The sequence below is a fragment of the Ischnura elegans genome, chromosome 3, assembly GCF_921293095.1.
Source record: "Ischnura elegans chromosome 3, ioIscEleg1.1, whole genome shotgun sequence".
Lineage (NCBI taxonomy): Eukaryota > Metazoa > Arthropoda > Insecta > Odonata > Coenagrionidae > Ischnura > Ischnura elegans.
The window spans coordinates 111941930-111969883 of record NC_060248.1 but is presented as its reverse complement, the minus strand read 5'-3'; the positions used below and the strand labels follow the sequence as shown (position 1 = coordinate 111969883).

Sequence of the window (27954 nt, the reverse complement as noted above, 5' to 3'; positions counted from 1 at the left end):
AACAGAATTATCTCACATTCATCCCTCCTATGATAGGATTCTGCACTGACAAGGGGAGACCACGAAACTTGCTCCGCCTTTTTCAATGCCGTATTTTTTATGGCCTTCGGAATGGTGAACATATCCCTGAACTAGTAGTGGTTCCGTTGAATGGGCCTTAGTTTGGCTGTAATTAATTAATTTTCATGCGGTACTTTTCACAAGCCGCATATAGCTCCAAGATATCACGCTCCTTTACAAGCGGGTCGGGTGGGGTAGTGGTTAGCGTTTACGGCTACCACCCGGGGGACCAGAGTTCGAGGCTTCGTGATGCCTGTGTATTTTGTTGTCTTCATTGTGATCATACGGTGTCAACTTATTCATTAGTTTTAATTACGACAAGCATAGACGTGAGATTATTTTTTTATCATCATAATGGCATTTAGGTATTTTAGCAGTGTCATTTCAAACATGGAGATACGACTACTACACTAGCAAGGGTTGGTGTGCGCCAAAATATTAATTTTTCATTGCTTCTACTAATCAACTTCCACATTAAAAATGAAAACCACTCTTGCGAGAGCACATGCCGTTAAAGGCTCGCGGCGATCAACAACATGCGTACAGACATAATTAATAAGAACACAAAACGATTATAAAATGCCATATTTCTCGAACACTTGTAATTCACTTTGCTCCAAAGGGAGTTTACTTACACAGTACCCATGTGCTAAAAGAACCATTCCGAAATATAATTTCCATTAACAAATAGGATGAAATAAAAGTTGATGACCATGGACCGGGCGTGATGGCATAAAATACGTCAATCTTCGAAAACCAAGGATTTCAACATCGTACGTACATTCTGGGCTAGAATGGTCTCGCGTATTCCTACAATGTACTTTGAGTTTTCAAAGTTCGAGGTATTGTTGCTAATTTTTTTAGATCAGTAAGAGGAACCCGTCACACGTGGCGTATAAATTACGCCGCGCGACCGGCCGTGTACCACCTGCGTACCTTTATATCTGTATTACCTATAAATGTACAAGATTTTACTAATTTCTACAAATAAAGATTAATTTTAACAAAAATGGAGTGTTATCATATATGCACATAACATGGGCAAAGTACGCCATTCGCCCGGTTGTGTAGAAATAACAGTCGCGCCCGCTGGAGGGTTAAAAGTAACAATCACACCAAATGTGTCTTGTGCTTGCCGCTTCCCAAAATCTTCCGTAACCCATCCAATATAATAACAAGATGCCCACCAGCAAATGTAATTTCTTCCAAAAAAAAGCCGGTGTTCTAGTTAACCTTTCGATATGATTTTGAGGGGAGTAGAAAGTGGAGCCTTCACTTCTCCGCGTTGGAAATGACACCGCTTAAATACCTAAACGCCATTATGATGATAAAAAAATAGTCTCATGTGTATGCTTGTCGTAATTAAAACTAATGAAAAAGTTGACGCCGTATGAACACAATGAAGACAACAAAATACACAGGCATCACGAAGCCTCGAACCCTGGTCCCCTGGGTGGTAGCCGTAAACACTAACCACTACCCCACCCAACCCGCTAGTAAAGGGGGGTGATATCTTGGAGCTATAGGCGGCTTGTGAAAAGTACCGCATGAAAATAAATTGATTACAGCCAAACTAAGGCCCATTCAACGGAACCACTACCAGTTCAGGGATGTGTTCACCATTCCGAAGGCCATAAAAAATAAGGCATCGAAAAAGGCGGAGCAAGTTTCGTGGTCTCCCCTTGTGAGTGGAAAGGCTGTTTTACACGGTACACAGAATTGCGCAATCTGACGTATGTGCAAAGGCGCAATCAAAATTTCGTCGTGTAAAGCGGTGAATTGCTAGAACACATGCAAGAATGCGTGGATGCAAGACGGCAAAATACTGTAGCCCCTGTTCTAATTTCATTCATGGGTCATAACATGTTCATCCAGGCATGACACCCACCGACTCGGATTTCGATGAAACTTGGCAATTTTCATCCTTCCATGTAGGAATGAAACAGTGTAAAGTATTTCTGGCTATCTCTAATAGTTTTTTTTTTTCACGGCCATTTGAAGTTTGGGTGAAACTGCAGTTTTTTAAGGAATGCGGTCTCCAGAGGCACTTGTACCTCCAGAGGGAAATAATTTGTCTCAGCCATAGTTTTCATCCGGTTCTCATGGAAATTTGCAGGTTTACTATAGAAGTCATGAGGATTCCAAAATCTAATTGAAAAATATCCTAAGGGATATTGGAAATTCTCTAAAATCATATGTTTCATAAGATTTTAGAAAATTTTGCGTCTAAAACATGGTTCTATAAAACATCAAATTTTGACCTGAGGCAATATCTGAATCAAGCTAAATTATTTTTTTCTAATATTCCTTAAGCTATGACCCACCACCTGTAAAAATAAAATTCATGGCTTTTTGCTTTCTTTGTTGTTAAAAAAAAAATTATGCAAAAAAATCCCTTTTCACGACTCTGGTAGTCAGTGTTGAGTCCTCCTTCAAGTGTGATGAAATGCTTGTGTTAACTGTTTTCTATATCTAAGCAAATATTTACAAGATGAATCTAGTACATAATAAGTTCAAAAATTATAACATTTTTTATGCGCAGGTTGTTTTTCTCCCGATAAGAAAAATATATTTTCGAAATAGAAAATTATAAGGAATTCATACTACTTACCCATCGTTGCTGGGGATAACTTGATTGTTGCTTTATAAAACACATCGTAATACAGGATGCATGTCAATACAAGTTAACTTTCTCCATTTTCTATTGACAAAAAACTTCATGAATGTGTTTGAACAAAAAGCTTTGCAAAGTACTGGATAAAGATTTCCTTCCAGAGCATGATTCAGAAGTTCTTGACAAAGCGAGTGATATGATTCAGATTTCTACCACATCCTTCTAAAGTTTACTTTATGTTGCAGGGAGTATTAGACATGTATGCTCAAGAGGAGAATTGGGATGATCCCAATTCAACACCTGTTGCAAGCTACCAAGTGAACAACAGTTCACATGCTAATGCTGGTTATTCTGGCAACTCTGGCTTCTCATCTGGGTTCAATGATCGTGGAAGAGGAGGCAGAGGTGGCCGGAGGGGTGGGAGAGGTGGGAGAGATTCTGGAAGCTGGTCAGGACACTGGCAAAACAACTCCAGAAACCAGGACCGACGAGAATCAGACCAAGGAGGCTCCAGACGTGGAAATCGCTCTGGTAGTGAAAATACCAATTGGCGCCGTTCCAATGATGTGGGAGGTGACTCACAGGGAGGTGGGAAGCCTGTCATTATTTCTGTCCAGTCGACTGATGTTGGAAAAATAATTGGCCGTTCTGGATCAAAAATACGGGAACTCCAAGATGAAAGTGGAGCTTCGATCAAGGTATGTCACTTTGTCGTAGGCATTAACCCTTTTGCTCCAAATGTCAGGCTGACAGGCATTTTCATAGGCAGAAGACTTGACGTCGGGTATAGCTGTTGTGGATTTTTCAATACAAAGATCCGGACGTCAACTATAGCCGATGTGAGGGAGAAGTGACCCCTGAGGTAGCAATCGTAGGATACATTCAGACCTGGCCTGAGACCCAGCTTAGTTAGACCTTAGGGCCATTCCTTGGAAATTAAGCCCGACCATCCCTTGTCATTTACGATCATCCTCACTGCAGGAATCCATTTTGAAGTGGTTATATTGCCATAGGTTTTTGCAATGATATATTTTGTCATATGTCACAATTTTTTTATACTTTGTAATGAATTCTTCATTATGTTCTGTGCATTAGCAACTTTTAAACAAAATTTTGACATTAAAAATAATGGACTTCTGGACTTAGTACCATGTGTTCACTAACTTTGTTGGTATTGACGCTAGAAATCGACTTAAAATTCCACAATGATTTTTTTAAAAAATGTTAGTAATTATTTTAGAAGAGTATACTACACCCATGTCTCGTATAGCGCAAGGGATGCGTTCCTTGGGGTCTTTGCGCTGTACGAATTTGCGTTATACGAGAGAGTTTTAACATAGGGAAGATAGGGATGCGTTCCTGGTAGCATAGGTCTTTGGTATTGAATTTCCTCTAAAACATCTATATTCCCATAAAAAGCCTTAGAAAACATTATTTCTATAAATATTTATAGTTTAAAACATAAAGATAAAGACTTTAAAGATAGTATTCACGCATTCAAATACTTTTATTCACGTTAAAAAAAATTCTTACGTGCTTTCGAAATTCCATCCTGTCGTGCGGGTGGGCTAACATCTGCTATCTCAGGGGATCGTAATGCGTTGCCGGCAGTTGATGATATTTCAAACTACAGTAAAACTTTGATTTTACGCAGTTGGAGGGACCGAAATATGGGCACTGTGTAAAATCAAAGTGTGTAAAATCAAGAGTTGGTATTGAGGAGGAGTATAGTTTTCAGGATAACACTAGCTCATTATTGCTCGGAAAATGAAGCCTAATAATCTTATTTACTCAAAAGCAACACCACAGATGACGTGTTACCTTAAGAGAAACAACTTTGCATTCCTGAACAGTGTTTCCCATGGTTGAACAAAATGGTTGAAATGGGGGCATTTCTGGCACTAAGATTACTTCTGTTACCCAGGAGAAATTTCGGAATGGTGATACTAAATGCTCGCAGAGAAGCTAATTTTCGAAAATATTCTCATTAAAAGCAGTTTTCAGGATATCCGTTTAACCACCAGCAGACAAACAAAGATTGGAGATTGAAGAAATGAGATACCTGAGGATAGTCATCCAAATTAACCCCATTAATAGGGTGCAAAATTTTGCTAATACATCACATAGGCTTTACACCCTGTGGGCCTGGGTTCAAGTCCTGGCAGTGGCAGAGACTTATCAGAGATGCCCCTATCCCTACTTGAGTCTAATGTGGAGGGCACTTCCAGTGCACCACTCTGTCCATCAGATGGGAAGTTAAGTCCTGGTCCATTTTGAGCTTATCATTACAACCTGGCTAATGCCAACATAGGGTTCCTATCCCCCCAGCCCTTACTTCATGGCGCTAATGACCCCAGTTGTTGGTTACCTTCAAATAGCATACCATAGATAATACGGAGCACACAGGACTCGGGATATTCGGAAATTCAGATTTTTCCGGTGCTTAAATCACTTTTTTTAAGTGAGCTATTTAAATGACCGCGCAACTGCCGTCATGCCGCCCGTGATGAATAAAAAATGACAAATAGTCCTGAAAAGTTTTCCTTCTTTATAATTTATATGCATTAAAAAAGCATTTCCCCATGAAATTTTAGCATTAGTTGATTGACTCTTCCGGGAATAGCTTCTCTGTCGGCATTCTTCCGCGAATTCAGCGCCGGGACCTTCGACTCACAAGCCGAGTGACTTAGCTTCACGTAATATTTTGCTTCCCCATATCTGATAACAACACCGGACACTTTTTGTATTTCGATTTAATGGTACTAAGCCATTCCTGAGTTTAAAGGGACTCCCTTATCACTCACGTCTTGAATTTGACTTCAATGATTACATGACGATTGACGACGCGAGTTATTCTCCGAGGGCATTAACTCCCGTTCCGTTAAAACGCTTGCCACCTAGCGGAGTTAAGCTAATAGCTATTCAAGGTCCAACCATGTTTAACTTAAACCTTCTGACAATGATATACAAGTTGAGTCGGTTCTGATAAGCGCGCAGCGCAAGCAATTTTCCCTCGCCTCCATTTGTCCCGCAGATGTGGGGTTAGCCTGGGAATGAGACAATGCAGGCTGCTTTTACCATCGTGTTGAATCACCATCGACTTACGTCCATACTAGAAGTACGACTATCTTTTTTGGATCACCTTGGAAGCCAAAATTTTGGCACGGGAGTATTTTTAACGACTCATTTCGCCATTATATTTCGCTGGGGTGACGGAAAACATAGCGTTGGCAAAATTCTAGAAAGCCTTGCGTTGGGGATAGATATTCCGTAGCTCATAATTCTGGATTTAAACAGCGTCGATCAATAAGTCGAATAATAAACGAAAGGTGATAATGTTAATATCTCCAGCGATCATGTCTTAATCAAAAGTAGTTACGCATGCAGGCGATTGCCGTGTGTTTTAGGTTTCGATATCCTTCTACGGCGAATTTGAACTAAGAGCGACATTCGCGTTCGTAATGGAGCCTGAGAGGGCTCACGGGGAAGCAATAATTAGATTCGCGATGTATTTAGTTTCACGCTCTACAGCGCGATGTCATTTCAACGGTTCCTGTATTCATTTTTGCAACTCATTGAGACGAAATAATAACCTAACTGCATATTGCTCCAGTCGGATTTTCAAAACAAGCCGAAAGACAACTGCGTAAAATCAAGATTAGCGACCTCTTAGGGGCTGGGGTTATGCTGCGCAAAATCGAAAAACTGCGTAAAATCAAGAAAAGATGTAAAATCGAAGTTTCACCACTGCAATTCCCTATGCTTTCCGGCCGGACTTGAATGCCGCTGCGTAAAAACGAGACTTGATGTAAAATCGAAGTGCGTAAAATCGAAGTTTTACTGTAGTCTAAAAACAACTGTTGTGTCACCCAGGCCCTTTTGTAGCTCATCGAAATGACAGGAAAATGCTACTATAAATGCCATTTCATAGCTAGCGGAGTTTATGAATGATAAATCATTTTAATTTGAAGTCCTCCGAGTCATTAGCAGCTACGTGAAACAGTCTTTAAATGCCTTGAAACCTGACCCAGGTTTTCCTTCCCTGAAAATGAATGAACGAGAATGCATTCTTTTCCAAAAGAATATCGTCTCGTCAACACTAGATCTAGTTGAGGGGGAAAGGAGCCACTTTCAATAACAGCTTGGAATTCATCAGAAAATATAGTCTGAGGTTTCAGGCGAGATGGAGTTGAAACGTGACATAATGAAAATGAATTGCTCCTGCTCTTTCATTTTCATCAGAAAATGTTGTGGTGGCTGCGCTATCAACACTTGCAGATTCACCTGATATCGCCGCACTGAAAATACCTGCTTGCCGTTTAAATTCTGGAACCAACCGCTTTCACTAAATGTCTCGGAGCGATTACCACTCTCGTCTTTTTGTACTGATTCACCATGAACTTTCCGTATGAGTAGACCGCTTGGTTGAAGTTGGTGCGGCTGAGGTCACTGATATTTTAGCTTCGTCTTTATTCAGAATAAGGCATCGTGAGTTTAAACTTCCACGCAATATCGCTTTGACGCTCTCCATTTTCAAAGCAATTGTCCTCTCTCAAGTTCTCTTCTAGGTTTATGGTTTTTCTTGATAAATTCTTGATTTTTCTACCCGCATTCCTATTTTTTGCCATATTCTCTTGGTTTTTACTCTGTATGGATCTATCTAAATCACCTTCTTCTGCTGAACTGTATTCTTGAGACGCAGAAGGCCTATGACTGCGGGGAGGGAACGAAGCCATTGTGTTTGAGACTCTATAGCGGACCCTTTTATGTGTTGATGCTATTCATGCGCAACTCCATTTCTCCCCCGTGAATACCGATGACCTTGAAGGCTTTAGCGTAGACCCTCTACCTGGAAGTCAATCGCCCGGTAACCTACGACGGCAAAAATACGTCTCAAACCGTATTGCTGAAAAAAAAAACTCATTTCCACTAGCCCCACGCTTAATTAACGATCTAAATTATTTATTATCATTCTGTTACGGAGACGAGATAAATCTTCGGTAGGCCGGCTATCTGGACCCAATGACGAGTAATACTTTTGGCAATTGCACAGCAATGAATTTCGATTAATATATAAACAAAAAAGAAGATTTGAGGCAAGAAATAATATTAACCCTTTCGCTGCTGTTCAATCTCCGAAAACGTTCTCCACACATGCGGCGAAAATGTTAAACTGCGTTTCCTGGGCCCATGGAGCAGGTACTTCCAGGATGGGTGTGGTACACCCTCCGAAGGGTCACTAATCCGCGACCCTATCCTCGACGAATTCACCCTCGCAGGACCGTCTCATCGGCCCTACCAGCGGGGGCCCTACCTCCGGAAAAGTGACCGCTCTGACTGCAATTTGAAAATCAATCAATAAATCCGATCATCACAATATGATTGTTCTCATCGCTTTCCTGCCAATCAAGCAATCAAGTACGTCTTTGAACCGTGTCTCTGCGATAAAAAATAACGTTTTTGTTAACTTTGCAACAAAATGTGGCTGCGGACCACCGGAAAACGGCCATTATATCAAAGTTAATAAAATCGTTATTTTTCATCCATCATGCTGGAAAAAATCACCACATAATCACGGTAAAATAGATGAGCGCGGAAAAATACGAAAATCCAGCAGGAATCCCTTGGTGGTTGACTGCGACATCATAACTCGGACGAAATTGCCAAACTCCGGAGGCACTGACAATTTTTCAGATGAAATCCAGTTCTATTGAAGATTAAAACTTTTCACTTAACAGAGTTTAGCTAATCGTTATTCAAGGTCCAACCAAATTTTATTAAAAGCTGCCGAGAAACGGTGAGTCGGAGTCAAGGTGATCATCGCGCCGCGTAAACAACTTCTCTCGGTTCCATTCGACCTGCATGAGGCCGCGGATATGACAACGAATCTGGTGTTATCATCGAGTTGAATCACCATCGACTTGTACGCATACTAGAAAAAAGATTCTCAATATTTGGATGACCTCGAAATCCAAACTGTGCGCACAGGAGGCTCATAAATCGCTCGTTTCGCCGAGACAACAGAAAACGTTAGATTGGCAAAATTCCAGTAAATCTCCCTTTTCCTAGATATTCGGTAGTTTAGAATTCGGGATTTTCTGCTGTCCCTTTATTTCACTCATCTTCATTGATGCAATGACGATTTTTTTCGAGTACCTACTTACACCTTTTTTATTATATTAGAAATGCTATAGTCACCTACATGTCGCTTTTACAGAAAAAAATTTTAAATTTTCTTCGAGGCCACTGAAATATGCATAAAATGGAATCACTAATTTCCATAATAATATTCCATGTGGGAATGCTTTTAAGTTGATGAATATTATAATTTTCTTAAAATATTTCATTGAAACAATTGTCATCTTCTCATTACTTATTTTTACTACCCATTTTTTTAGCTGATTCCTGAAAAGTATTATCCAACCTTAATTCGGCAAAAATCATTTAATCAATGAATTTTTTGCTGCATGCAGCAACTTTTAGTTACTTAAAATAATATTTTTTATTCATAAAAAGCCATTCCAATCATTACAGACCCTAAAAACTGAAAAAAAAGGCAGGTCCTCATTTAGTGTTTTTCCGCATTTAGTGTTTTAAATTGTGTCCCCGCTGAAAAACCTTAAATCAGGATTCTACTGTACATAGTAACTTAAAGTTGAGGCCAAAATTAAATCCCTGAACTTCTGTTAAGGGAAAAAAGCCTTTTCATTCTGGTAATTTGCATTGTAGAATTTTCCATTAGAGTGAAGTGGATAAGGTTAATAAAGGGAATATTAATAAATAAATCTTATTAAAAGTCTGATACTACTCCTCCTTTGCGTGAATTTATGTTAATGGAAGTAAAATTTCCAGTTGAACTGACTGAAAACAAATGCTATAGTCACAATCTGCCAATGGGAGACCATCAGGGATCACAAGATCTTGCCATTTCAATCTTTGTCATATTTGCAGATGTCAATGATCACTTTTGTTTATCTTTACCCTAATAGTATCAATCATGAATGTGTTAGTTGAAATGCTCGTTTTTATGGTGTGCAGAAGCCATCGATGTAATAGTGTCCTCATTTTCCATGTTAAATAATATGAGACACCCCATTTTATTTTCAGTGCTTTTGGAAAATGCTTTTACTTATTGTTATTGAGGTCAAATTGGCCCTTCATATGCCATATCCAGTGTACAGTCAGGTGAAAAAATACCCTGAATCATTGTGCTATATGATACCTGGGACCTTGGTGTAGGCAGTCTTTCATGGAGAAGCCTGCAGGTGGCTGAAAACCCAGGAATGTTTTAACTGCCTCCATTTATTTTCCATGTCCATTTATATGGCTTAGATACCCTTCTGCAACCAACTGCCTCGATCATCTATATTCCTGCTTAGCTTTCATCCTGAACTCTGACCTTTTAAGGGAAGGGTATCTTGATAGAGGCTTGCATTTCCATGTTATTAGGTTTTGAATTATATATGTAGTCTAATTCTTATCGTTTTAGTTTCTTGTAGGTATTAGTTGGTACACATAATGAGGCCCCTTGACGTTGATTATTTATTTTTTTTCTTATTATAGATTCTTCAACCATGTGAGGAGGACTATGGTGCAACCACAAGTGTGCAATTAATTGGTTCGGAAGAAGCAACTGAAAAAGCTAAAACCTTAATTACAGAATTGACCGAGAAGACTTTTTATCGTGGATCTGGAGGATTTAAAAACAATGACTCTGATGCAATAGATTCAAATAAATCTGATTTTGTGATTGATGATGGAGAAGGCTTCAAAATTGATTGGGACAAATTAAACATGAGTCATGTAAGTAGAATTTTATTAATCTTTAAGGGGGCTCTCTACTTAGATGGCAAGCATAATTCTCATAAAGTAATTGCAGCAGTAATTACCCTCTTTCTGTATGACTGATAACATGTCACATTCTAACACATATTTTAGTTTTGTTAATATTTCCATGAAAAATCTGAAACTTTCAAAATATCCTCAAACATTTTCAACTATAGAGTTAAATCATGAGTGAAGAAATGCATACTGTTTACATTCATGGATAGTGGACCAAAGTTACCGCTTTGTACAGCAAAATTTGGTGAAAACTTTTTGTGCTCAGTTCATTGGATGAATGAAATTTTTTCAAATGCGACAAAGCATACACAGTTTTCCTAGATGATGGCAGTTGAAATTTTCAGAGGTTGAGGCACAAAGTGTTGTTTTTTTTTCCCGAAATGGATGCAGTCTGTCGTTGAGAGGCATATCTGGTGATCATTACCACTGTTATGTAAATGATAATGCATGTTTCCAACCACCTCCCCATCAACTCATTTGTTTGCACGTAGTCTCGCTTTGCCATGATCGTCGCTCTTCTGGTGATGGTTTCCTTCAGTATTCCTCCATACTGTGCATTCCATGTATATTTTGTACCACATGGTCATCGAATGTGTTTGAATATATTTCTGGGTCAATCGTCACTCCCTATGTCAATCCCATTGTCCCGTTGCGCTTGATTTCAAGAAGACATCTTACTAACACGTTCAAGTTCAACTCCAGACTCAGAGAATCGATAAAATCAAATGAACGACGCATTCCGATAGTGTTCTTTTCTACCTCCTTGAGATTCAAATACGTGTCTCATTCCACAATTTTGGACACTTTGTTTAAGCGCTGTGTCCTTTGTATCGTTGATATCTCCATCTTTTGGGTTATCGCCACGTTGTTTATCATAGGGTGATGACAGTTTCACCTGGATTCCACCAAGTGCCTTCTGGTCAAAGTGCTGATATCGGCATTTTGCATCTCCTTTGAACATGTTTTGAAATGCTTCTGGTGTTTTAAAATAAATGACGTATTATTTTTTAACGATGCAAGTGAAACACATTTTCATTTTACAATAAATTTTTTGAGGAGTAATTAATATTTTATTATAATAATTATTTTCCTATCGTTACGCCTAACCGTAACACATAAGCAGAACACTTTTACACTAGCTAAGTGAAAATATGGAGGTAAAACAAATGAAAGAGTGCAAGAAAAGAGTGAACGGTCAATTGACCGTTGGCGGTCATTATAGGTATGCTGCTTACCCCGGTCATTCTTGTGTTAATATGCCTCTTTCTTCAAAACCATGACAAAACTTTCATTTTAAACTTGCTTGTATGAAAAAGGGTCTTCTGTATTTTCCTTGGGTGCAATTACAGGTGCCCATTTAAGGATTTAATCAGAGGTTATGTCTTTTCTAAAAGTATACACAATCTTTTTATAGAACTTTTTATTAGACTTACAACAGCCTGATTGGTGTGTACTCCTTGAGGTGCTATATGGGTGTAGCATGTGTAATAGTCATGATAATTTTTTAAACAGATATCTTAATTTATGTGTATAATTTCTGCATGCATGAATTATGACTCAACATATGTCTTAAAGTTGAGGTATATTATCTTGCATTACCGTAACTAACTGTAATCTACTGTAGGAGGCGGCTCAAAAAGAGAGATGGAGTAAATGTCCACCATTGAAAAAAGATTTTTATGAAGAGGATCCCACTGTGGCAAACATGTCTAAGGAAGAGGTGGCGGAATTCAGGTGTGTATTTTATTTTACTTCATTGAGGGTATTGTACGGTTGTTTTTGTGGTTTGTAAATTGTTGCTTGGTCCAATGCATGCTTATAATAGTTCCCTGAGCCAGGCCCATGACCATGAGATTCAATGAATGATCTAAATGTTGATTACTTGTCCATGAAATTTAGATAGGTTGGAATGGCAATAAAATCAATTAGCTGTAACTTGTAGATTTTACTCCGTAAATCTTGACTTGAGTGGTTGCTATTTAGTCATACAATATCTGGGCCTGCTGCATGGCTACTTTGACATCAGTTGACCAGATGTTAAAATTTACATTCAACAGTTTTCTCTTCAATGTTATACAAGTTTATGAAAATTTGTATGTTCAGGAAATTGATACCCGTTTGGTATTTTAATTAGAAAATTATTACACATTTCACTTAAAAAACTCTGCCCTTAGTGCATTCATGCATGAGTGAGTATATTGAGTGCCAGTTCATGATACAGTAAAACCTCTTTACATCGTAATGGAGGGGACCAAAATTTGGGCAATTTGGGAGGTTCACTGTAGAGTGGTTTCAGAGATAGGCACCATTTTTTCATACACTTCAGAAATGAAAGGCACTGCTGTCTTTTAAACCATAGTATTTATGTCTTTAAACAAACATGCGTGCATTAGTGAGCATATATTTATTATTTAATAATAACAGAAAGCGAGTGCTGCAGCATGATTTGAGAGAAAACAGTGTGAGCTATCTTAATTCAACAGTCATTTAAAATGATTAGGATAGTTGGACACCTTTTTTCTTATTTACTGTTAGGTATGCTCTCATATGGAACAAAATGGCCATAACTAATGGTTAACGTGAAAATTACAGCATATTAAAGGTGTATAAGAAAAAAATAAACGTGAAACATTTATCACTGAAAATGTCATTCCATGTACGTAATCGCGGCTGCATTAATGGTCCCTAGCTGTCTCGGTACAATTTGCGGAGGTAGTTAGGCCGTCTCGGGGGTATCTCCTTGGTATGATAAGTGGAGGTTTTACGAGAAAAATAGGTTCACTATTTAGAGGTTTGCCTGTAAATTTACATGTAAACCTGATGGGACCATAGGGGTGGTATGAAGTATGGAGGTTTATGATGTAAAGAGGTTCACTTCATAGAGGTTTTTACTGTATGTCATAGTTACCACTTACTTATTTTGTATAGATTAAATTGTAATGAGTTAGTAAATTAAATTGAATGTAAAATATTGATGAGTTATTCATAATTTGGCTGTTTATTTGTGTTGTACTCCATAAGAAATACTTATTTGACCATCAATTGACTTATTTTTGTATCTAAGCAAGGCATTGCCATAGTTCTCAGTTGAATACTGTAAAAGTTTTCATATGGTGAACGTAAATGTCTTATCTAATTGGTGAAATATTTTGTTTGGATGTTAATTGATTTTTTGTCAATTTCAGGAAAAAGAACAACAACATTGTGGTTTCCTATGTTTTCAAGAGTGGTACAGAAGGAATTCCCAATCCTGTGAAGTCATTTGAGGAGTGTTTTCATCCTTTCCCAGAAATTCTTGAAGAAATACGCAAGGCTGGCTTTCAAACACCTTCTCCAATACAGTGTCAGGCTTGGCCAGTCCTTTTAAAGGGCTATGATTTGATTGGAATAGCTCAAACTGGGACAGGTAAGAGCAGAATTTACTGAATAACCAAATGAACTTTTATTTGACATTTGCAGCCCCTTTTATTTCTCTTATCAGAAATGTCACTCTTTTTGTTTTAGTTCATTTCGATAGACTTTAACCTTTTTGTCCTGGATTTAATTTCTCCACACCACTTCCAGATTAATTTTTTTTTCTGATGTTAATAAGAGCAAGATTGTTTATGTAAAATGTTTTTTTCAAACCAAATTTTATTCTTGAGTAAAAGCATAGTCATTGAGTTAAAAATCAATTGAAATTTATCCTCGAACAAATTATTTTGCCAAATTCATTCATTTTTTCAGTGACAAGAGTTAAGATTATTTTATTGAAGATAGTGTGCCCATGTGGGAATGTGTGGCAAAGAACGGCTTTTTCTTATGTTCATATTGACATAAGAAAAACATTGAACCTTTGAACCATGACATTGAACCTTTTCTTATGTTCATATTGACATGCAGTATATTTAACACGTTCACTGCGGAGCACGTCTATCGACGTGGTCGTGATCTTCTGCCAGCGGCGGAACACGTCGATCGACGTGCTCAGTCATTTTCGTAAGATATGGCTTCTAATTGTATTATTTCTATATATACCGACATGTCCTTTATTCTTCTTCTTTTTTATGGTCCAGGCATCATATATTCGGAGCCGTTTCAAGATGCCTTTCTTAGATTGAAAGTTATGTTTATCATTATCTTGAGTTACTTTTATCATTTTCCTATGGTCTGTTTTCAGATTAAATATAAGCATTTTGCGAGGAACTTGGCGCTTCGCATATTTTCTTTACCCTAAAATCCGTAATAAACCTTATAAATGAAATATTATGCAATTTTTATTTATATTAACGAACATTTCATACCGTGTGGTATGCTGATACATAAATAATAAACATTGATGCTCTTAGAGACAACGGCACATCTTTTTTTGCCATCATTAGTATATAGTGGAGGTTTTTTCTCAGATGTAGTTGAGACAGCTATGTTATGAGTGCTAAAGAACCCATCGGTACACAATGAATACTAAGTGGAAACTTCGTTAGAAATAATTCTACCGTGATGAAGAAGCAATGTTGCCGAAAATATATTCAGACCTGAAACGGAAAGATGAGTATATGGAGACTGGACGTCGGTATAAATACGCTGTAATTGATATTTCTGGAACTGGATACCATTACGTCATAAAGGAAACATTTGATGGTGTCACATTCTGTGTTGTAATCAGAAAACTACACGACAGATTCAACATTTTGCTACATTAGCTGTGCTTCTGACCTACTACTCGGTGAGCAACAACTCAGAAGCAATGTACTACCAAGTGACGGCACGGTTGAAAATTATCCTGAAGATATAACATTCGATAACGCAGAACAGACGTGAACGTGGAGGAGAGACGTTCTGATATCGGGGAGTGCAATTTTAGCTCAAGTACATTAGGTCAGTGGTATCCACAATGGGGAAAAGAAGACGTCAAGTAGAAATATCTCCTCAATGTCTAGCTAAGTTTTTTCCTATTTTAATAGTTTGTGTACAGTGCTTATTCTCAAAAGCGAATTTTCTATTTAGAGGAATCATCGAAACAAAGATTAAAAAAATAAGGATTGCCAAAAACAAATTGTCATCCACTCCTGAAGTGCAATCAACTCCAGGTAATTATTGCTTTATTCCTTCGTCAGTTTGAGATCGCTCGGAAACACTTAGCAAACGATTAGTTCTTTCACTCTTTGCATTAACGTTTTAGGCTCTGATCCGTCGTTGGATCCTGTTTCTATAAACAAAGAGTCTCCAGCTGGTCCTTCAAATGCCTCTTTATCAATACTAGGTAAGAAAATGAAACATTTTTCAAAAATTGATGACAAAGTATCTGCCTGCTAAAATTTGCACCTCCTGTGTATTTTTTATTTATATAATATATTTTATTCTGTCAACGAATGTAGGTATGCCTTCAACCATTGCAATTTCGGTATACACAGATAGAAATTTACCAGAAAAAGAAATTGAAGTGATCCTAGAAGATGATATTTCAGAGGACAGTGATGACAGCTTTCTTCTGAGTAGCGACGCGACGATATGGAGGATGATGGTAGCAGGGGCGGATCCAGGATTTTTTTCTGGGTGGGGCATAACGATTCCTCGTAATACAAAACGAACGCAATCATAATGGGACCGTATTAAAAATCTCGCATATTTTTGAGTGTCTGGGGGGGGGGGGGGGCCCGGGCCCCCATGCCCCCCCCCCCCCCCCCTGGATCCGCCTATGGATGGTAGCACCGAATCCGAAGACTGCGTGTATCCAGAGGATGATGACGCTTTTGAAGATTCATCCATAGGTATGTGTGATAGCTCCTCAAGTTCCCTAACCCATGGCTCAACTGTGACTCCGGGTTTGCCTATCCTCGCGCGCCGCACTGACCGCACTTGGTCTATGGAAACACCCGCATTGCCGGAAATGACTTTCACTGGACAGAGAAATTTGAAAGTGAAACCAAATGGAGACACCCAACGGGATTTTTTTCGTCTGCTTTTTACTGACCAAATAGTAGAAAAAATTATTCAAGAAACAAATAATAACGCGGACCGTTTCTTGAAAGAGAGGCTATCTCCTTGCGCACGCATAGGATGCTGGAAACCTGTCACAAAGGATGAGTTTTACGTGTTTATGGGGCTACCACTGCACATTGGACTGATCCAAATATCCCAGATTCAGGATAAATGGCGGAAAGACAAGTTTTATAACATCCCTTTCTTTCCTTCACACATGTCTCGGGACAGGTTTCAAATAATTTTAAGAATATTACATTTTGCACCTGCCGAAGGGACACAAAAACCACGTTTATGTGACCGCCTTCAGAAAATAAGGCCGCTGTTAAATCATTTTGATGACATAATGGATGAAATATATTACCCTTCCCGAGAATTGAGTATTGACGAGTCTATGATTTTATGGAGGGGGCGACTGTCTTTCAGGCAGTACATCAAAGGAAAAAAAACATAAGTTCGGTGTAAAGCTATACATGCTGGCTGAACCCACTGGCCTAGTCACAAAAATTTTCGTTTACACTGGAGCCGGGGAAAACTCCGAGGGAGGACTTGGGCACGCGGGATGTGTTGTTCATAAACTTTTGCAGGCTATGGAGGAGTAGGACACTGTATTTATGGACAACTACTTCACCAGTGTGGACATTGTTGCAAGTTCAGCAGCATATAAAATTTTGTGCACTGGCACGTTGAGGAGTAATCGGAAATGTAATCCCGCAGAAGTTACTGGGAAAAAAATAAACAATGGAGAAGTGGTGGAAATGTGGTCGGACGACGGGGTTTATGTGCTAAAATGGAAGGACAAAAGGGAGGTGGCAATGATTAGTACACAGCACTCGGGAAAGTTGGTGAATTGTGTCAGCAAAAGAAAAATTGAAAGGTGGGTTCCAGAAGCGGTGAGGGAATATAATAAATTCATGGGTGGTGTTAGATCAACTCTTGTCCTACCACATAACCTCAAAAAAGACACTGCGTTGGTATAAAAAGGTTGCTCTCCATATTGTGCAAATAATGTTACTAAACAGCTTTCAGCTGTACAAAATTTATTCAAAGGGAGAGAAAATGAGTCTACAGAGTTATAGACTCAGTATTATAGGAAAACTTGTCAGTTTTGGCCGGACTCAGGAAAATGTCATAGTTTTCCAAATAAATACCCAACCACTAGAGATGCACTTTCCCAAGTTCAACCCCATGACAACTAAAGGGGATAGAAGGAAACAAAAAACTGCCGGGTGCGTACAAAAAAAGGAAAACGCCAGCAAACTATATACCACTGCCCTGATTGCGCAGAAAATCCTCCTCTTTGCCTAGAAAAGTGCTTCAAAGTGTTTCACGGAAGGATGGATTAAATTACGTGCATCATGCTTGGAGGATATGTTTCAGATTTGTTTGTTTATGTGAGTGTTTTTATCATATTCCTGTATATTTACTGACGATCTCTTTTTTAATGGTCATAAAACCTGATAAACAATTTGTAAAAGTCCTTCAATTTTTATTACTTTATTAGCTAAGAATGCAAATTGTTAATCTAAATCCGAGATAAATACATATTATCCTAGAAATTAAACTTTTACCAATTTATTACTGTATTTTCAACATAGAGGAGTGCATAAATAGTATTTTACCTCTACTCTTTTCCACCACTCTTCAAGAACCGTCGAGTGAATAACCATTCCAGTGGGGAGTATAAAAGATCTAAAGGTCTAAGATTGGTTTCCAAGGTAAGTATAATGAGACTAGGCATAAAAAGTACCTAATACCGGTATTTACCTAAAATATGTGCAGAAGATCAACATCAAAATGTATATTCCCCCAAGCTAAGGTGAACGTCCAAAAATGTTTTGTGTAAAAAATGTACGATAAAAAAGAACGTCAGATGGGATTCCGAGTTCAAATATTCAGTAAATGGTACGAGGCTAGTAATTCAATACAAATTAACTATCTAATTGTTTAAATAATCCATATATAGCGTCTAAATAAGATGCATTTAAGCATTAGTGAATTCACAACACCATGTGATGCGGGTTGCATAACCACGGACCATCGTCAACGGCGGACCACGTCGATCGACGTGGAAAATAAATTATCTAATTTCACCGAAAAAAAATTGCAAATTTAAGTTTGGCGATACTGGCTGTTCATTACATCCAATTTCAGACCTGTTGGCGAGAAAAAAAATTTCCGCATTTTTGGATCATACGGCACCTGAATAGTCGCAGTCAAAGTGTTAAAGGTTAATTTTAAAATGTAGATTTTATTTAATGGATCATTTGGGTACCATTGTCATATGATGCTATTCACTAACTGTAATTTCATGTAAAATTTCAAGGAAACTTAGATGCCTGCTCACAGCTTCAGGCTCCTGTCTTCATCCTTCTTCATTCAGCTCAGCGTCTGTCCCAATTTCCTTATCACACTCAATTATCTCTCAAGTTAATCAAGAGCTCCCCATTTTTTCCCTCTTTCAATCCATAACACCTTTTTTAACATCCTCCAATCCCATACCACAAATTCATGCAGTGTATGTCAGTAATCAGTCTGTATACCCCCATCACTTGCCATGCATCCAAAGCAGTGGTGCGGAAGAAGCTGCACGCCATAAAGATTAGTCCTTGCAGTGCCACGTCCCTACAGTTCCACCTTGAAAGTCATTGGTCACGTTGAATCCTGGATAATATGAATTTGTAGCATTCGTGAATACATCTGGGGCATTCCATGTGAACTCATCCAATTTTTGTGGGCAATACGCTCACCATATCAGATTTTTTTTTTTAGAATTTATTTAAATCCTACCCATTGTTCAAATTATGCCAATCAATTGTTTTATGCCTTACTATATAAAGAAAAAAGTAAGCAAGCTACAATAATTAAATAGTCTGATGCTGAAGTCGGGTAACTCTAGTTTTTAAGAATTATGTTACAGATATTTTCTCTTGCAAACTTTTTGTGCTATAATCATTCAAATGTGGCTGGTTTGGCAAATTTCCTTCAAAAGTTATGACAAATTTCCTTCAAAAGTTATGACAAATTTCCTTCAAAAGTTACATTTCATGTGTTTGTAAAAACCACATTAAGCATAATAAAGCCATCCAAATTGGAAGCTCTGTTGACAGTGATACAGTAAACTCTTGATTTTACGAAGTCAGTGGGACCGGAAAATTGGCACTTCGTAAAATCGAGTTTCGTAAATTCAAACCTTCTTCATAAGTCACGAAAAAAATGTTCGCTTTTGTTTCTTCCGCCGTTTTTTGTCTTTAGTGGTCTTATTTAAATGTTTTCGGTGGTTATTCTCGGTATAATTCATAGAAAAGGCTTTTTGCTATCGATTTATGATGTGATAAATCGTTAAATAATTATACCGCCATAAAATTCCCATTTCTTGTTCATACTTCAACATCAACGATCGCTAAAGAAATTCCCGACCAGTTTAGAAAACGTAATCAAATAATGAATTGCAATGTTTATTATAAGAATTTACAGTAATAAATTTGTGGTTAGGAGCCAATAGCTACTATTAAGTATGCAAAAGATAGATATTTGTTTCTGACACCCACGGAATTTTAGCGGCAGCCGGCCTAACCGCCATTTATGTCACCCTCTATCGCTCAGTGACGAGAAAAAAAGAAAAACAAGGGTCTTAGCCCGTTTCCAAAATAACCTTCGTAAATTAATATTTCGAGTTACTTCGTACTTTCAGCAGAATGTGCTCTATTTTCACTGAGATTCAATTACGATCATAAATAACGTAGGATGTGATTATCTTCTGGCGAATATTTGCAGTAAATTCTGTTTGAGTTCTCCGTCCGACTACTGTGTTCCATCATCTTCGCAGACGTTGCCATAAAAGACTTAATTCTTCATCAGGACTGTATTCTTCATACCGGGTGTGAGGTGATCTGTTCATATAGTATGTTTCTCTCCTTTTATGCCGACAGGAGCAAGGTTCCAACCGGAAAACGACAGGAGAAACATCTTACAGTATCGGAGAAATATAGATAGAAACGTTATTATCCACATTGATTGTTTTCCTACAAGAGACGTTTTATCATTTCTCAACGTGGATAAGTATTGGTTCACTAGCGTGAATTCCCAAAAAATGACACGCAAAAACCTGTACCGTCACCTCATTTAGTTTTCGTGTTCCTTTCTCCGCCGTATTGAAAGTTATGCAAAGGATCATTGACATAGAGAAAAGATTTTCTTAGTTTTAGCACTAAAAATAGTCGCGCCATAATCGTAAATAAATATAGTGTGGAAAGAGCAAAGAAAATAATTTCAATTGAAAAGTCAGCTGAGAAGAAGAGAGACAATTATAAGCGCGGCACCATTTTCCCGATAGTGGAAGATACTTCTTCCGCCTCTCTCCGGTGAATAACTTCCCCCAGTTGCAGGTAAAGATGAACCATGCCCTTCTCCACAATCGGGGAACGTTCCCAGTGGGTGGGGTGAATAAGAGTGGGATGGGGATTGCCTTGAGGAAGAAGTGTGGTCATCACAAGGACTGGTGAAGGGAGCAGGACAAAGAAGGGTGGGGAAATGGCCTTCAGCTCTGCCTCAGTCTACTTTTGGGGGCCGTATGTATTTTTTTGCGACGCACACAAGCTCAGTCACCTTAGGGAGGGAGTGAATGGGAAATACTGGGGAAGGAGGGGTTTGGGATGCGTAAGGTGGGTGTCAGCAAGATCAGCCAAAGGCGGCAGGAGGGAAGGGACAAAGGCTTTTGAAAGACAGAACCCCAGCATGGGAGAACGGGGAAGCGCGTGAGAAGAAAGTTCATGGTTAGACTTGGAAGTGCGTCTTCTTTACGAGAAGCCTGAAATATAAATTGGCGGTAAATAGAGCCCAATACTTAAGATATTTAAGTTGTTCATTCACAAAGGCCAATATATACACGAAAAGATATTATGGCGCGGATTGCATGTATCAACGTCCATTTCGGGATGTTATTAATTTCTGTTCCCATTTATAAAAGTAGCAAATAGATTTGAAAGAATGATAATCATGAATAAAAATATCTAAATCGATATCCAAACGCACATGAGCAAAATAGATGAATGTATACATACCGATCCATCGCAAGTAATACCGCTCAAGCTTCTTCCGGTACAGGACTTTAAAATCTTGGATAATGCCTTGGTCCAAGGGCTGGGACTTGCTAGTCGAGTTCGGGGGTAAAAAGAGGACTCGAACATTAGCCAATTTTAGATCCTCCACGTATTTATGAACGGTGGCATTATCCATTATTAAAACAATTTTGCTGTTCTCTCCAGCAATTTTTCTCTGTAGACGTATAACCGTTTGCTGGAAAATTTCTCGGGTCATCCAGCTGTTTTTATTTGCATGGTAAAAAACGGGAAGGGCTTCCAATTTTACATGTTTTAAGCACCGTGGCCTTTCAAATTTCCCAATGACATCGGGCTTATTTTGTCCGTGCCCGTTTGGTTGACGCACAGCCCCACAGTAACACGCACTTTACTCTTTTTCCCCCCATGGCACCTTTGCCCTTTGAAACCCAGGGTTGCGTCAGGTAATGCATTAAAAATAGCCCAGTTTCAGGGGCCAGCGAGGGTGAGCTCGTCGAGGAAAGGGTCCCGGATTAGGGACCCTTCGAAGTGCTTCGGCGAAAAGTAGTCAAGTAGTCTTCGTTGTACGTTCACAGCAGTGCAAAGGGTTAATTAGGGGTGTACGAAATACTCCGCGCGACCTTCCTGGCATGTTAAACTACGAATTATTGTCGATGCTATGTTTACGAACAGGCACGTAAATAGGGGTATAATGTCAGCCGCGATATTTTAACTGAACTCCTACTCCCCCTAAATTCCCACAGTGAGGTTTTTGGCGACCCATTTCTCTCCAAAGTTGCATTATCATTTACGATTTCGCACTTTTGATGGACCACAGTTGGAAGCGCTGATTTTTTAGCTACTTACGCCGGCGTAACTAGTTTTGTTGACAAATTTTTCGCCGTAGTTCGTATAAACGAATGCCATTTGTTCCTAGGGACCGAGCCGAGGTTCGTAAATTCAAAAAATTTCGTATAATCGAAACTTCGTATAATCGAATAGCGCCATGTATTTAGCATAGGCTTTTCACCGGGACCGCAATATCACTTCGTATAATCGAAAACTTCGTAAAATCCTGCTTCGTAAAATCAAGAGTTTACTGTATTAACATTAAGTAGATTCAGTAAAACCTCTACTTTATGAACTCCTACTACGCGAACAACTCCGTTGAACGAACGAAAGCTATTAGTCCCGCCAACTGCATATGTAAACGCAGCAGTGTGAAGCCCCGATGAATGAACTCCTTTTTTACAAAAATTCCAGTTCCACGAAATGAAATATTGGTCCAATCGAGTGAAATTCACCTCTCAATAAATAATTTTTCTGGTTAAAATTTTATTTTCATTTGAATAATTTGGTATGCGTAGTCCAGGAAGGCCAATTAGAGACTTCCATTAAACAGGCCAATCAGAATCGTCATTTCTAATCGTGATCTTAACCTTCTCTTTAGCTTGTTTCTGACAACTGACAACATTGACTCGACTTTGAACTCACAGCTTGGTGCATATAATGAACGGCAAATTTGTTGTGTATCTGTGGCTTTTTTTCCAAAACCTCTTGTGCCTTTCATCCAAAATCTACTTCTTCTGGGAAGAACAAGCTTCTTTTAGCGGCAAGTTTGTCATTTTGTAATGAATTGAACAAAATATCTAAATGGTTGATTCTGGCTTTCGTAAAAAAACTCAATAGCCCAATATTTACATGCCTTAAGATACGAAATCTACAGCTATTCACTTGGGTCTCATTCTTTTTACGGGTTTTTAGAATAATTTATAGAATTTCAATGTGTCAATTCCAAGAAACATATTTCCACGACCACTAATATTTCAAAAGAGTACTCTTGCTTTGACTACAAGAAATGCTGCCACCCGCTGCACATTTTCATGGGTAAACGAAAGTTGCCACTCGCGTCATTATGGTGGAGTAATTTCATGGGGATAAATCTATAATTGGGGCTGTTAAACTAATTTATATTCGTGATGGTTTAATGTATCGATTTCATAACTTTTCATGGTAATCCTCATGAGTGCTTATGCAGTGGAACCTCGTTAAAGCAAGTATGGGCCATTGCGAGACCCCCACCATTGCGAGTGATAGCTGAAGCACCATCAATTGACCCTATGTTTAGTATGCAAAACAAATTCGTTTTTACGAGGCCCTTTTGGTGTTGACACTCGCCGTAGCAAGAGTTTACATCACCGGAAAAGCTTAACCAAGAGTCCCCAATGTCTGTAATTGCTGGCAGTCTGATAGAAATGAAGTTAACATGGAGTTCTCAGTCTCAAATTCATGTGGTAAACTGTCATGAGTTGCAAGAATAGAGAGCATTTAAAGGTAGATACCATGGCCAAAAAATGCTAAATGCGTGTAAGCAATAAAATGGAAATAATAGAGAAATATGAGAGGGGTATTGTTAATTTATCTTCCTATTCGCTCTTCACTATTAAAAGAAAACATAGAAAGCATTAGGTCTACCGTGGTGCGGGAGGTCAAACCGTCACAGCAAAAGCACCCGAAGAATGCAGAACATGAAGAGTTGGAAGGTGCTTTGTTCGGGTGGTTTTGCCCACTTCAATCTTTGGGAACTCCTGGGAAAGGGGTTATGCTTAAGGCTTAAGTGGAGTATTTCAGCGATAGACGGAGAATTGAGAATTTCAAGTGTTCGGAAGATAGGTTATATTTATTAATTTAAAGCGTTATCTCTAGTGATGGGTCGGTTCGATTCCTCGATTCTTCGATTCCTCGATTCTCGGCCAAGAATCGGAATCGAAAATGAGTACTTGTCAATGTGAAAAATCGATTCCGATTCCAGTAGTACTTCGAACCCCAAATTTAAATATGACCGCGTTTCCAACAGTCATTTGAATTTTCGCGCCGCGTTATCGTAACAACAAAAAACATTATCTTCTAGGGATTTGCGAGTACTCGAAAGTTCGAGTAGAGTCGAGTAGTTGGTACTTTTATGCGCTTAAGTAGTTGGTACTCGACTCGAGCGTTTCGAGTAGCATTGCAAATGTCGAGTCGATCAAGTTACGGTTACACGGCTTTCGAGGCTAGTAGGTCCAGCAATCTGCCGACAGGAAGTGCTATCATGAAACTCATGTAGTAATACAGTTTTAAAAGCGGATAAGTCATTCCAATGTCTTGGCTTGGTAGTTTTAGCTTGCTGTACACTCTACAGTTGTCGACGTGGGCGCCGAATACCTTTACGCCAGCCACGGCGGCCGATCGTCTTCCGACCCGGCGCACACCGCGGTGCACAGGTCCGAAATCGGAAAAAGCTGGAATCAAGTCCAAAATCACCTTTTTGGGGATATAGGCTTGAAACTTAGCGTAAATACTCATAAATCATTACCAGATGTATACTTATATGCCATTTTACCTAAATACGACGCTTTAGTGATGATACAGTGGCCCAAACATGACCAACTTTTCAAAACCACTCGCGATCTCGTTAATCCTCGAAAATTTTTAAATTTATCCTGGTGGTGTTGCGTTGGTATGATTTTTATGGAATAAAAAACGCAATATTCCTTACACTTGGTGCTTTTTCTATACTTCTAATGACTTTTGAAGATTTTGGCTTTCATCTGTCTGGTTTTACAACGCGAAATGGTCGACCCGTTTTTCACTTGAAATTTGACATAAAGTAGAAAGTATCTTTCGTTTGCGAAAAATATAACTCGGAAAATTGAACCACAATATATAGTAGAGATTTCTAAAAAGTACTAAGCAGAAATCTTGGAAAAACACTTTTGAGAAGAAGGAAAAAAGAGCGATTTTTTAAAGGCGCGTCAAGGCTGAGCTACACGCCGTGGAACTCGGTAACTGAGGCCGATTTTTCAAGTTTTTTAAAACTTAAGTCTTGAAAATCGTCATTTAAAGCACGGAAAATCGTCTTCATTGACTTAAAAAACTAAAATGAGGGTGTTAAAAAGGGTAATGTATAGATCGATTTGACCATTTAACGCATTACTCGAGTGAAAATACTAAGGATTGGATATTTTTCGGGAACCATCCCACGCATAAGAAATATGGCTCGGGTATTGAAGTAAAGTGAAGAGATTAATTCGGCATGCTTAAGAGAGAGGAAAATGAACTGTTTCCTCGAAAGGCAACAGCCGATACCCTTTTTCCCTCTCCACCTTCGCAGAGGTGAGTCGCGCGGAAAGCAGAGTTTTCACATCACAAGGCATCTTTTAGCCTTTTTTAATACTGCGTCCGTCCAATGTGATATTCATTTGTAGCGTTTAGTTTCTTTCTTGAACTGAAAAAAGCAAGAGTTTTAAGGCTGATTAAACGACGTGAGAAGTATAGGTATTTTTGGCTCTACAAAACTAAAGCTAAGTTCTCTAGTTCATTTGCTTAGGCAACTTGAGTTCCATGAGGTTTCAAGATCCACAAAGATCGATGATATACTTCAAGTTTCCGAAATCTTGCAATTTAGGGAGGAAAGTACTTTCCCAGTCACACAATTATGTAGCAAAAGGCAATTTTCTGCAGGCAGTAATACTGTAACATGGAGACATCAAAACCTACTGGCTGAGCATGAGCATGTTGGTTTTTCTGCTTGAGAATTTGTAAGGGCCAAATATTACACGATTCATATAAGCAGTATTTAATCTTAATTATAACTGTGAGAATGACTTTACTCAGGGCTCTCCCTTGTATTTATAAGTGGTCTTTTTCTTGGAGCCTATGTCGTCAGAATCGATGGAATCGGTATCGGTAGAATCGGAATCGAAATGTCAGAATCGGAATCGGGATCGGAATCGATAAAATTTTGGAATCGACCCATCACTAGTTATCTCCCTTCATAATTGCTGGTGATGCCTGCAATGTTAACCCGAAGCCGTGGAAGAAAGGACTCCTATCCCAACAGAATATCTTGATATTCCTCTCGTGATGTAATGCAGACAAAACGGAACTCTTTTACAATCTACTCCCTGACTAAACCCTTGCAGTATGGGGTGTTTCTAGCCATTGTGCTTCCAGGAGGAGCTTCTAATGCGCTGTTAGAGATATTATGTGACACATTTGAAAATCTGATGCTGCGCTTTTAGTTTATTTAATTTAAAAAATTCTGCATTCTTTTTCATGTTTCAGTCTTTATTGAAAATGCTAAATCAATAAATTCGTACTGGTACGTATATGTTGGCCTTAAGGTCCATCAGATGTTTATGCTTTTTCATTTCTTTGTTGCGTACATTACCCATGCGTGTTATATTAGTCGCAGTTTCTTGCAGCTTACTTTTGTTTTACTAAAAGGACATCAGCATGATATCTGCGTTATATTTTTCGTGAAATGAAATCAAGTTAATTTCTTTTTCAAGTTAATTTTATGAAAAATGGATCGCTTTCACAAAGTTGCGCCTCAAACAATTTTACCAATTTTAATTCAAATAGTTTTCATTGCAGTGCCGTGGATAGGCTCAGCTTATTATTTCAATGACGTCGCGGGCGTATCACTCAAAACAGAACTTTTATTTAAAAAAACAGGAATTTTAATGACATCATTATGCATGCTTAGCAGATTTTTTAGGGTAAATAGTGAAGATAGTACATTGGATGATACTAAATGTCTTCCAAGGCAGGATCGTTCTAACACCTTCCACCGTTTTTGTCTGCAGAGACAAATGCGATACGTTATTTCACATGACTTCCGCAAAATGTACGGGAAAAATATGCATACACCAATGGAAGCATTTGAGGCATTGAATAACCGAGATACTGTTTTATCAGCAATAGTTTGAATTTTCAGCGGAAAATATCAAAATAATAGATTGATCACGTAAACGCACAACGTCCATTAAAAAAATGGCTTCGTCAGTTGTGCATTGGGATAATGTTGACAAAGCAATGCTTTGCATGATTTGATTCTGTACGGTGCTTATAAATTGAATGGCTAATTTGCTATTGAGGTAAGGAAATTTAGTGATGCATAAAAACATCGCCTTTCGTCTGGATTTATGCTTAAGTGTATTGGACAGAAATGTCTCCATCACCACAATCATCCTATTCATTTACAAGTGTTGAAAATAGGTTTATTGGTTATTATTTGTTCCACCTCCGGTAAAGTGACAATTCGCGAGTGTTTATTAGAACACCGTGGGGTCTCGTTTTATCGAGGTTGCACTGTGCTTTGAATAGCTCATAGATTTGATAGCTCACATTCAACTATTGACAATAAATGGATGGGTAGATGGATATTTAGGAAGTATGTTCTGTACACTTCAAATTAATACTAATAACAGTGATGTTACTGTGTATTTTCCCAAGTTGACTTCCCAAGTACATATGACTGAGAAAGCAAATTTGCTGATGAAGGCTGATACTTATCTTATTTCCTTAGTAATATAGCTATCAACATCCTATATTATTTACCCTATAATTCAAGTTCATGAGACCACCAAGCAA

At 38.5% G+C, this 27954-nt stretch overlaps 1 protein-coding gene across 1 annotated transcript in view; it reads left to right on the top strand.

Annotated features, from left to right (window-relative positions):
• The window catches only part of LOC124155246 (probable ATP-dependent RNA helicase DDX43), a 47327-nt gene that overhangs the window by 6161 nt on the left and 13212 nt on the right, over positions 1-27954 (top strand). Inside the window, exons 2-5 of the mRNA XM_046528964.1 lie at positions 2920-3372; positions 10238-10477; positions 12141-12250; positions 13702-13922. Coding sequence (XP_046384920.1) covers positions 2932-3372; positions 10238-10477; positions 12141-12250; positions 13702-13922 — 1012 coding nt within the window. The 5' untranslated portion in view covers positions 2920-2931. The remainder of the gene's footprint in view (positions 1-2919; positions 3373-10237; positions 10478-12140; positions 12251-13701; positions 13923-27954) is intronic.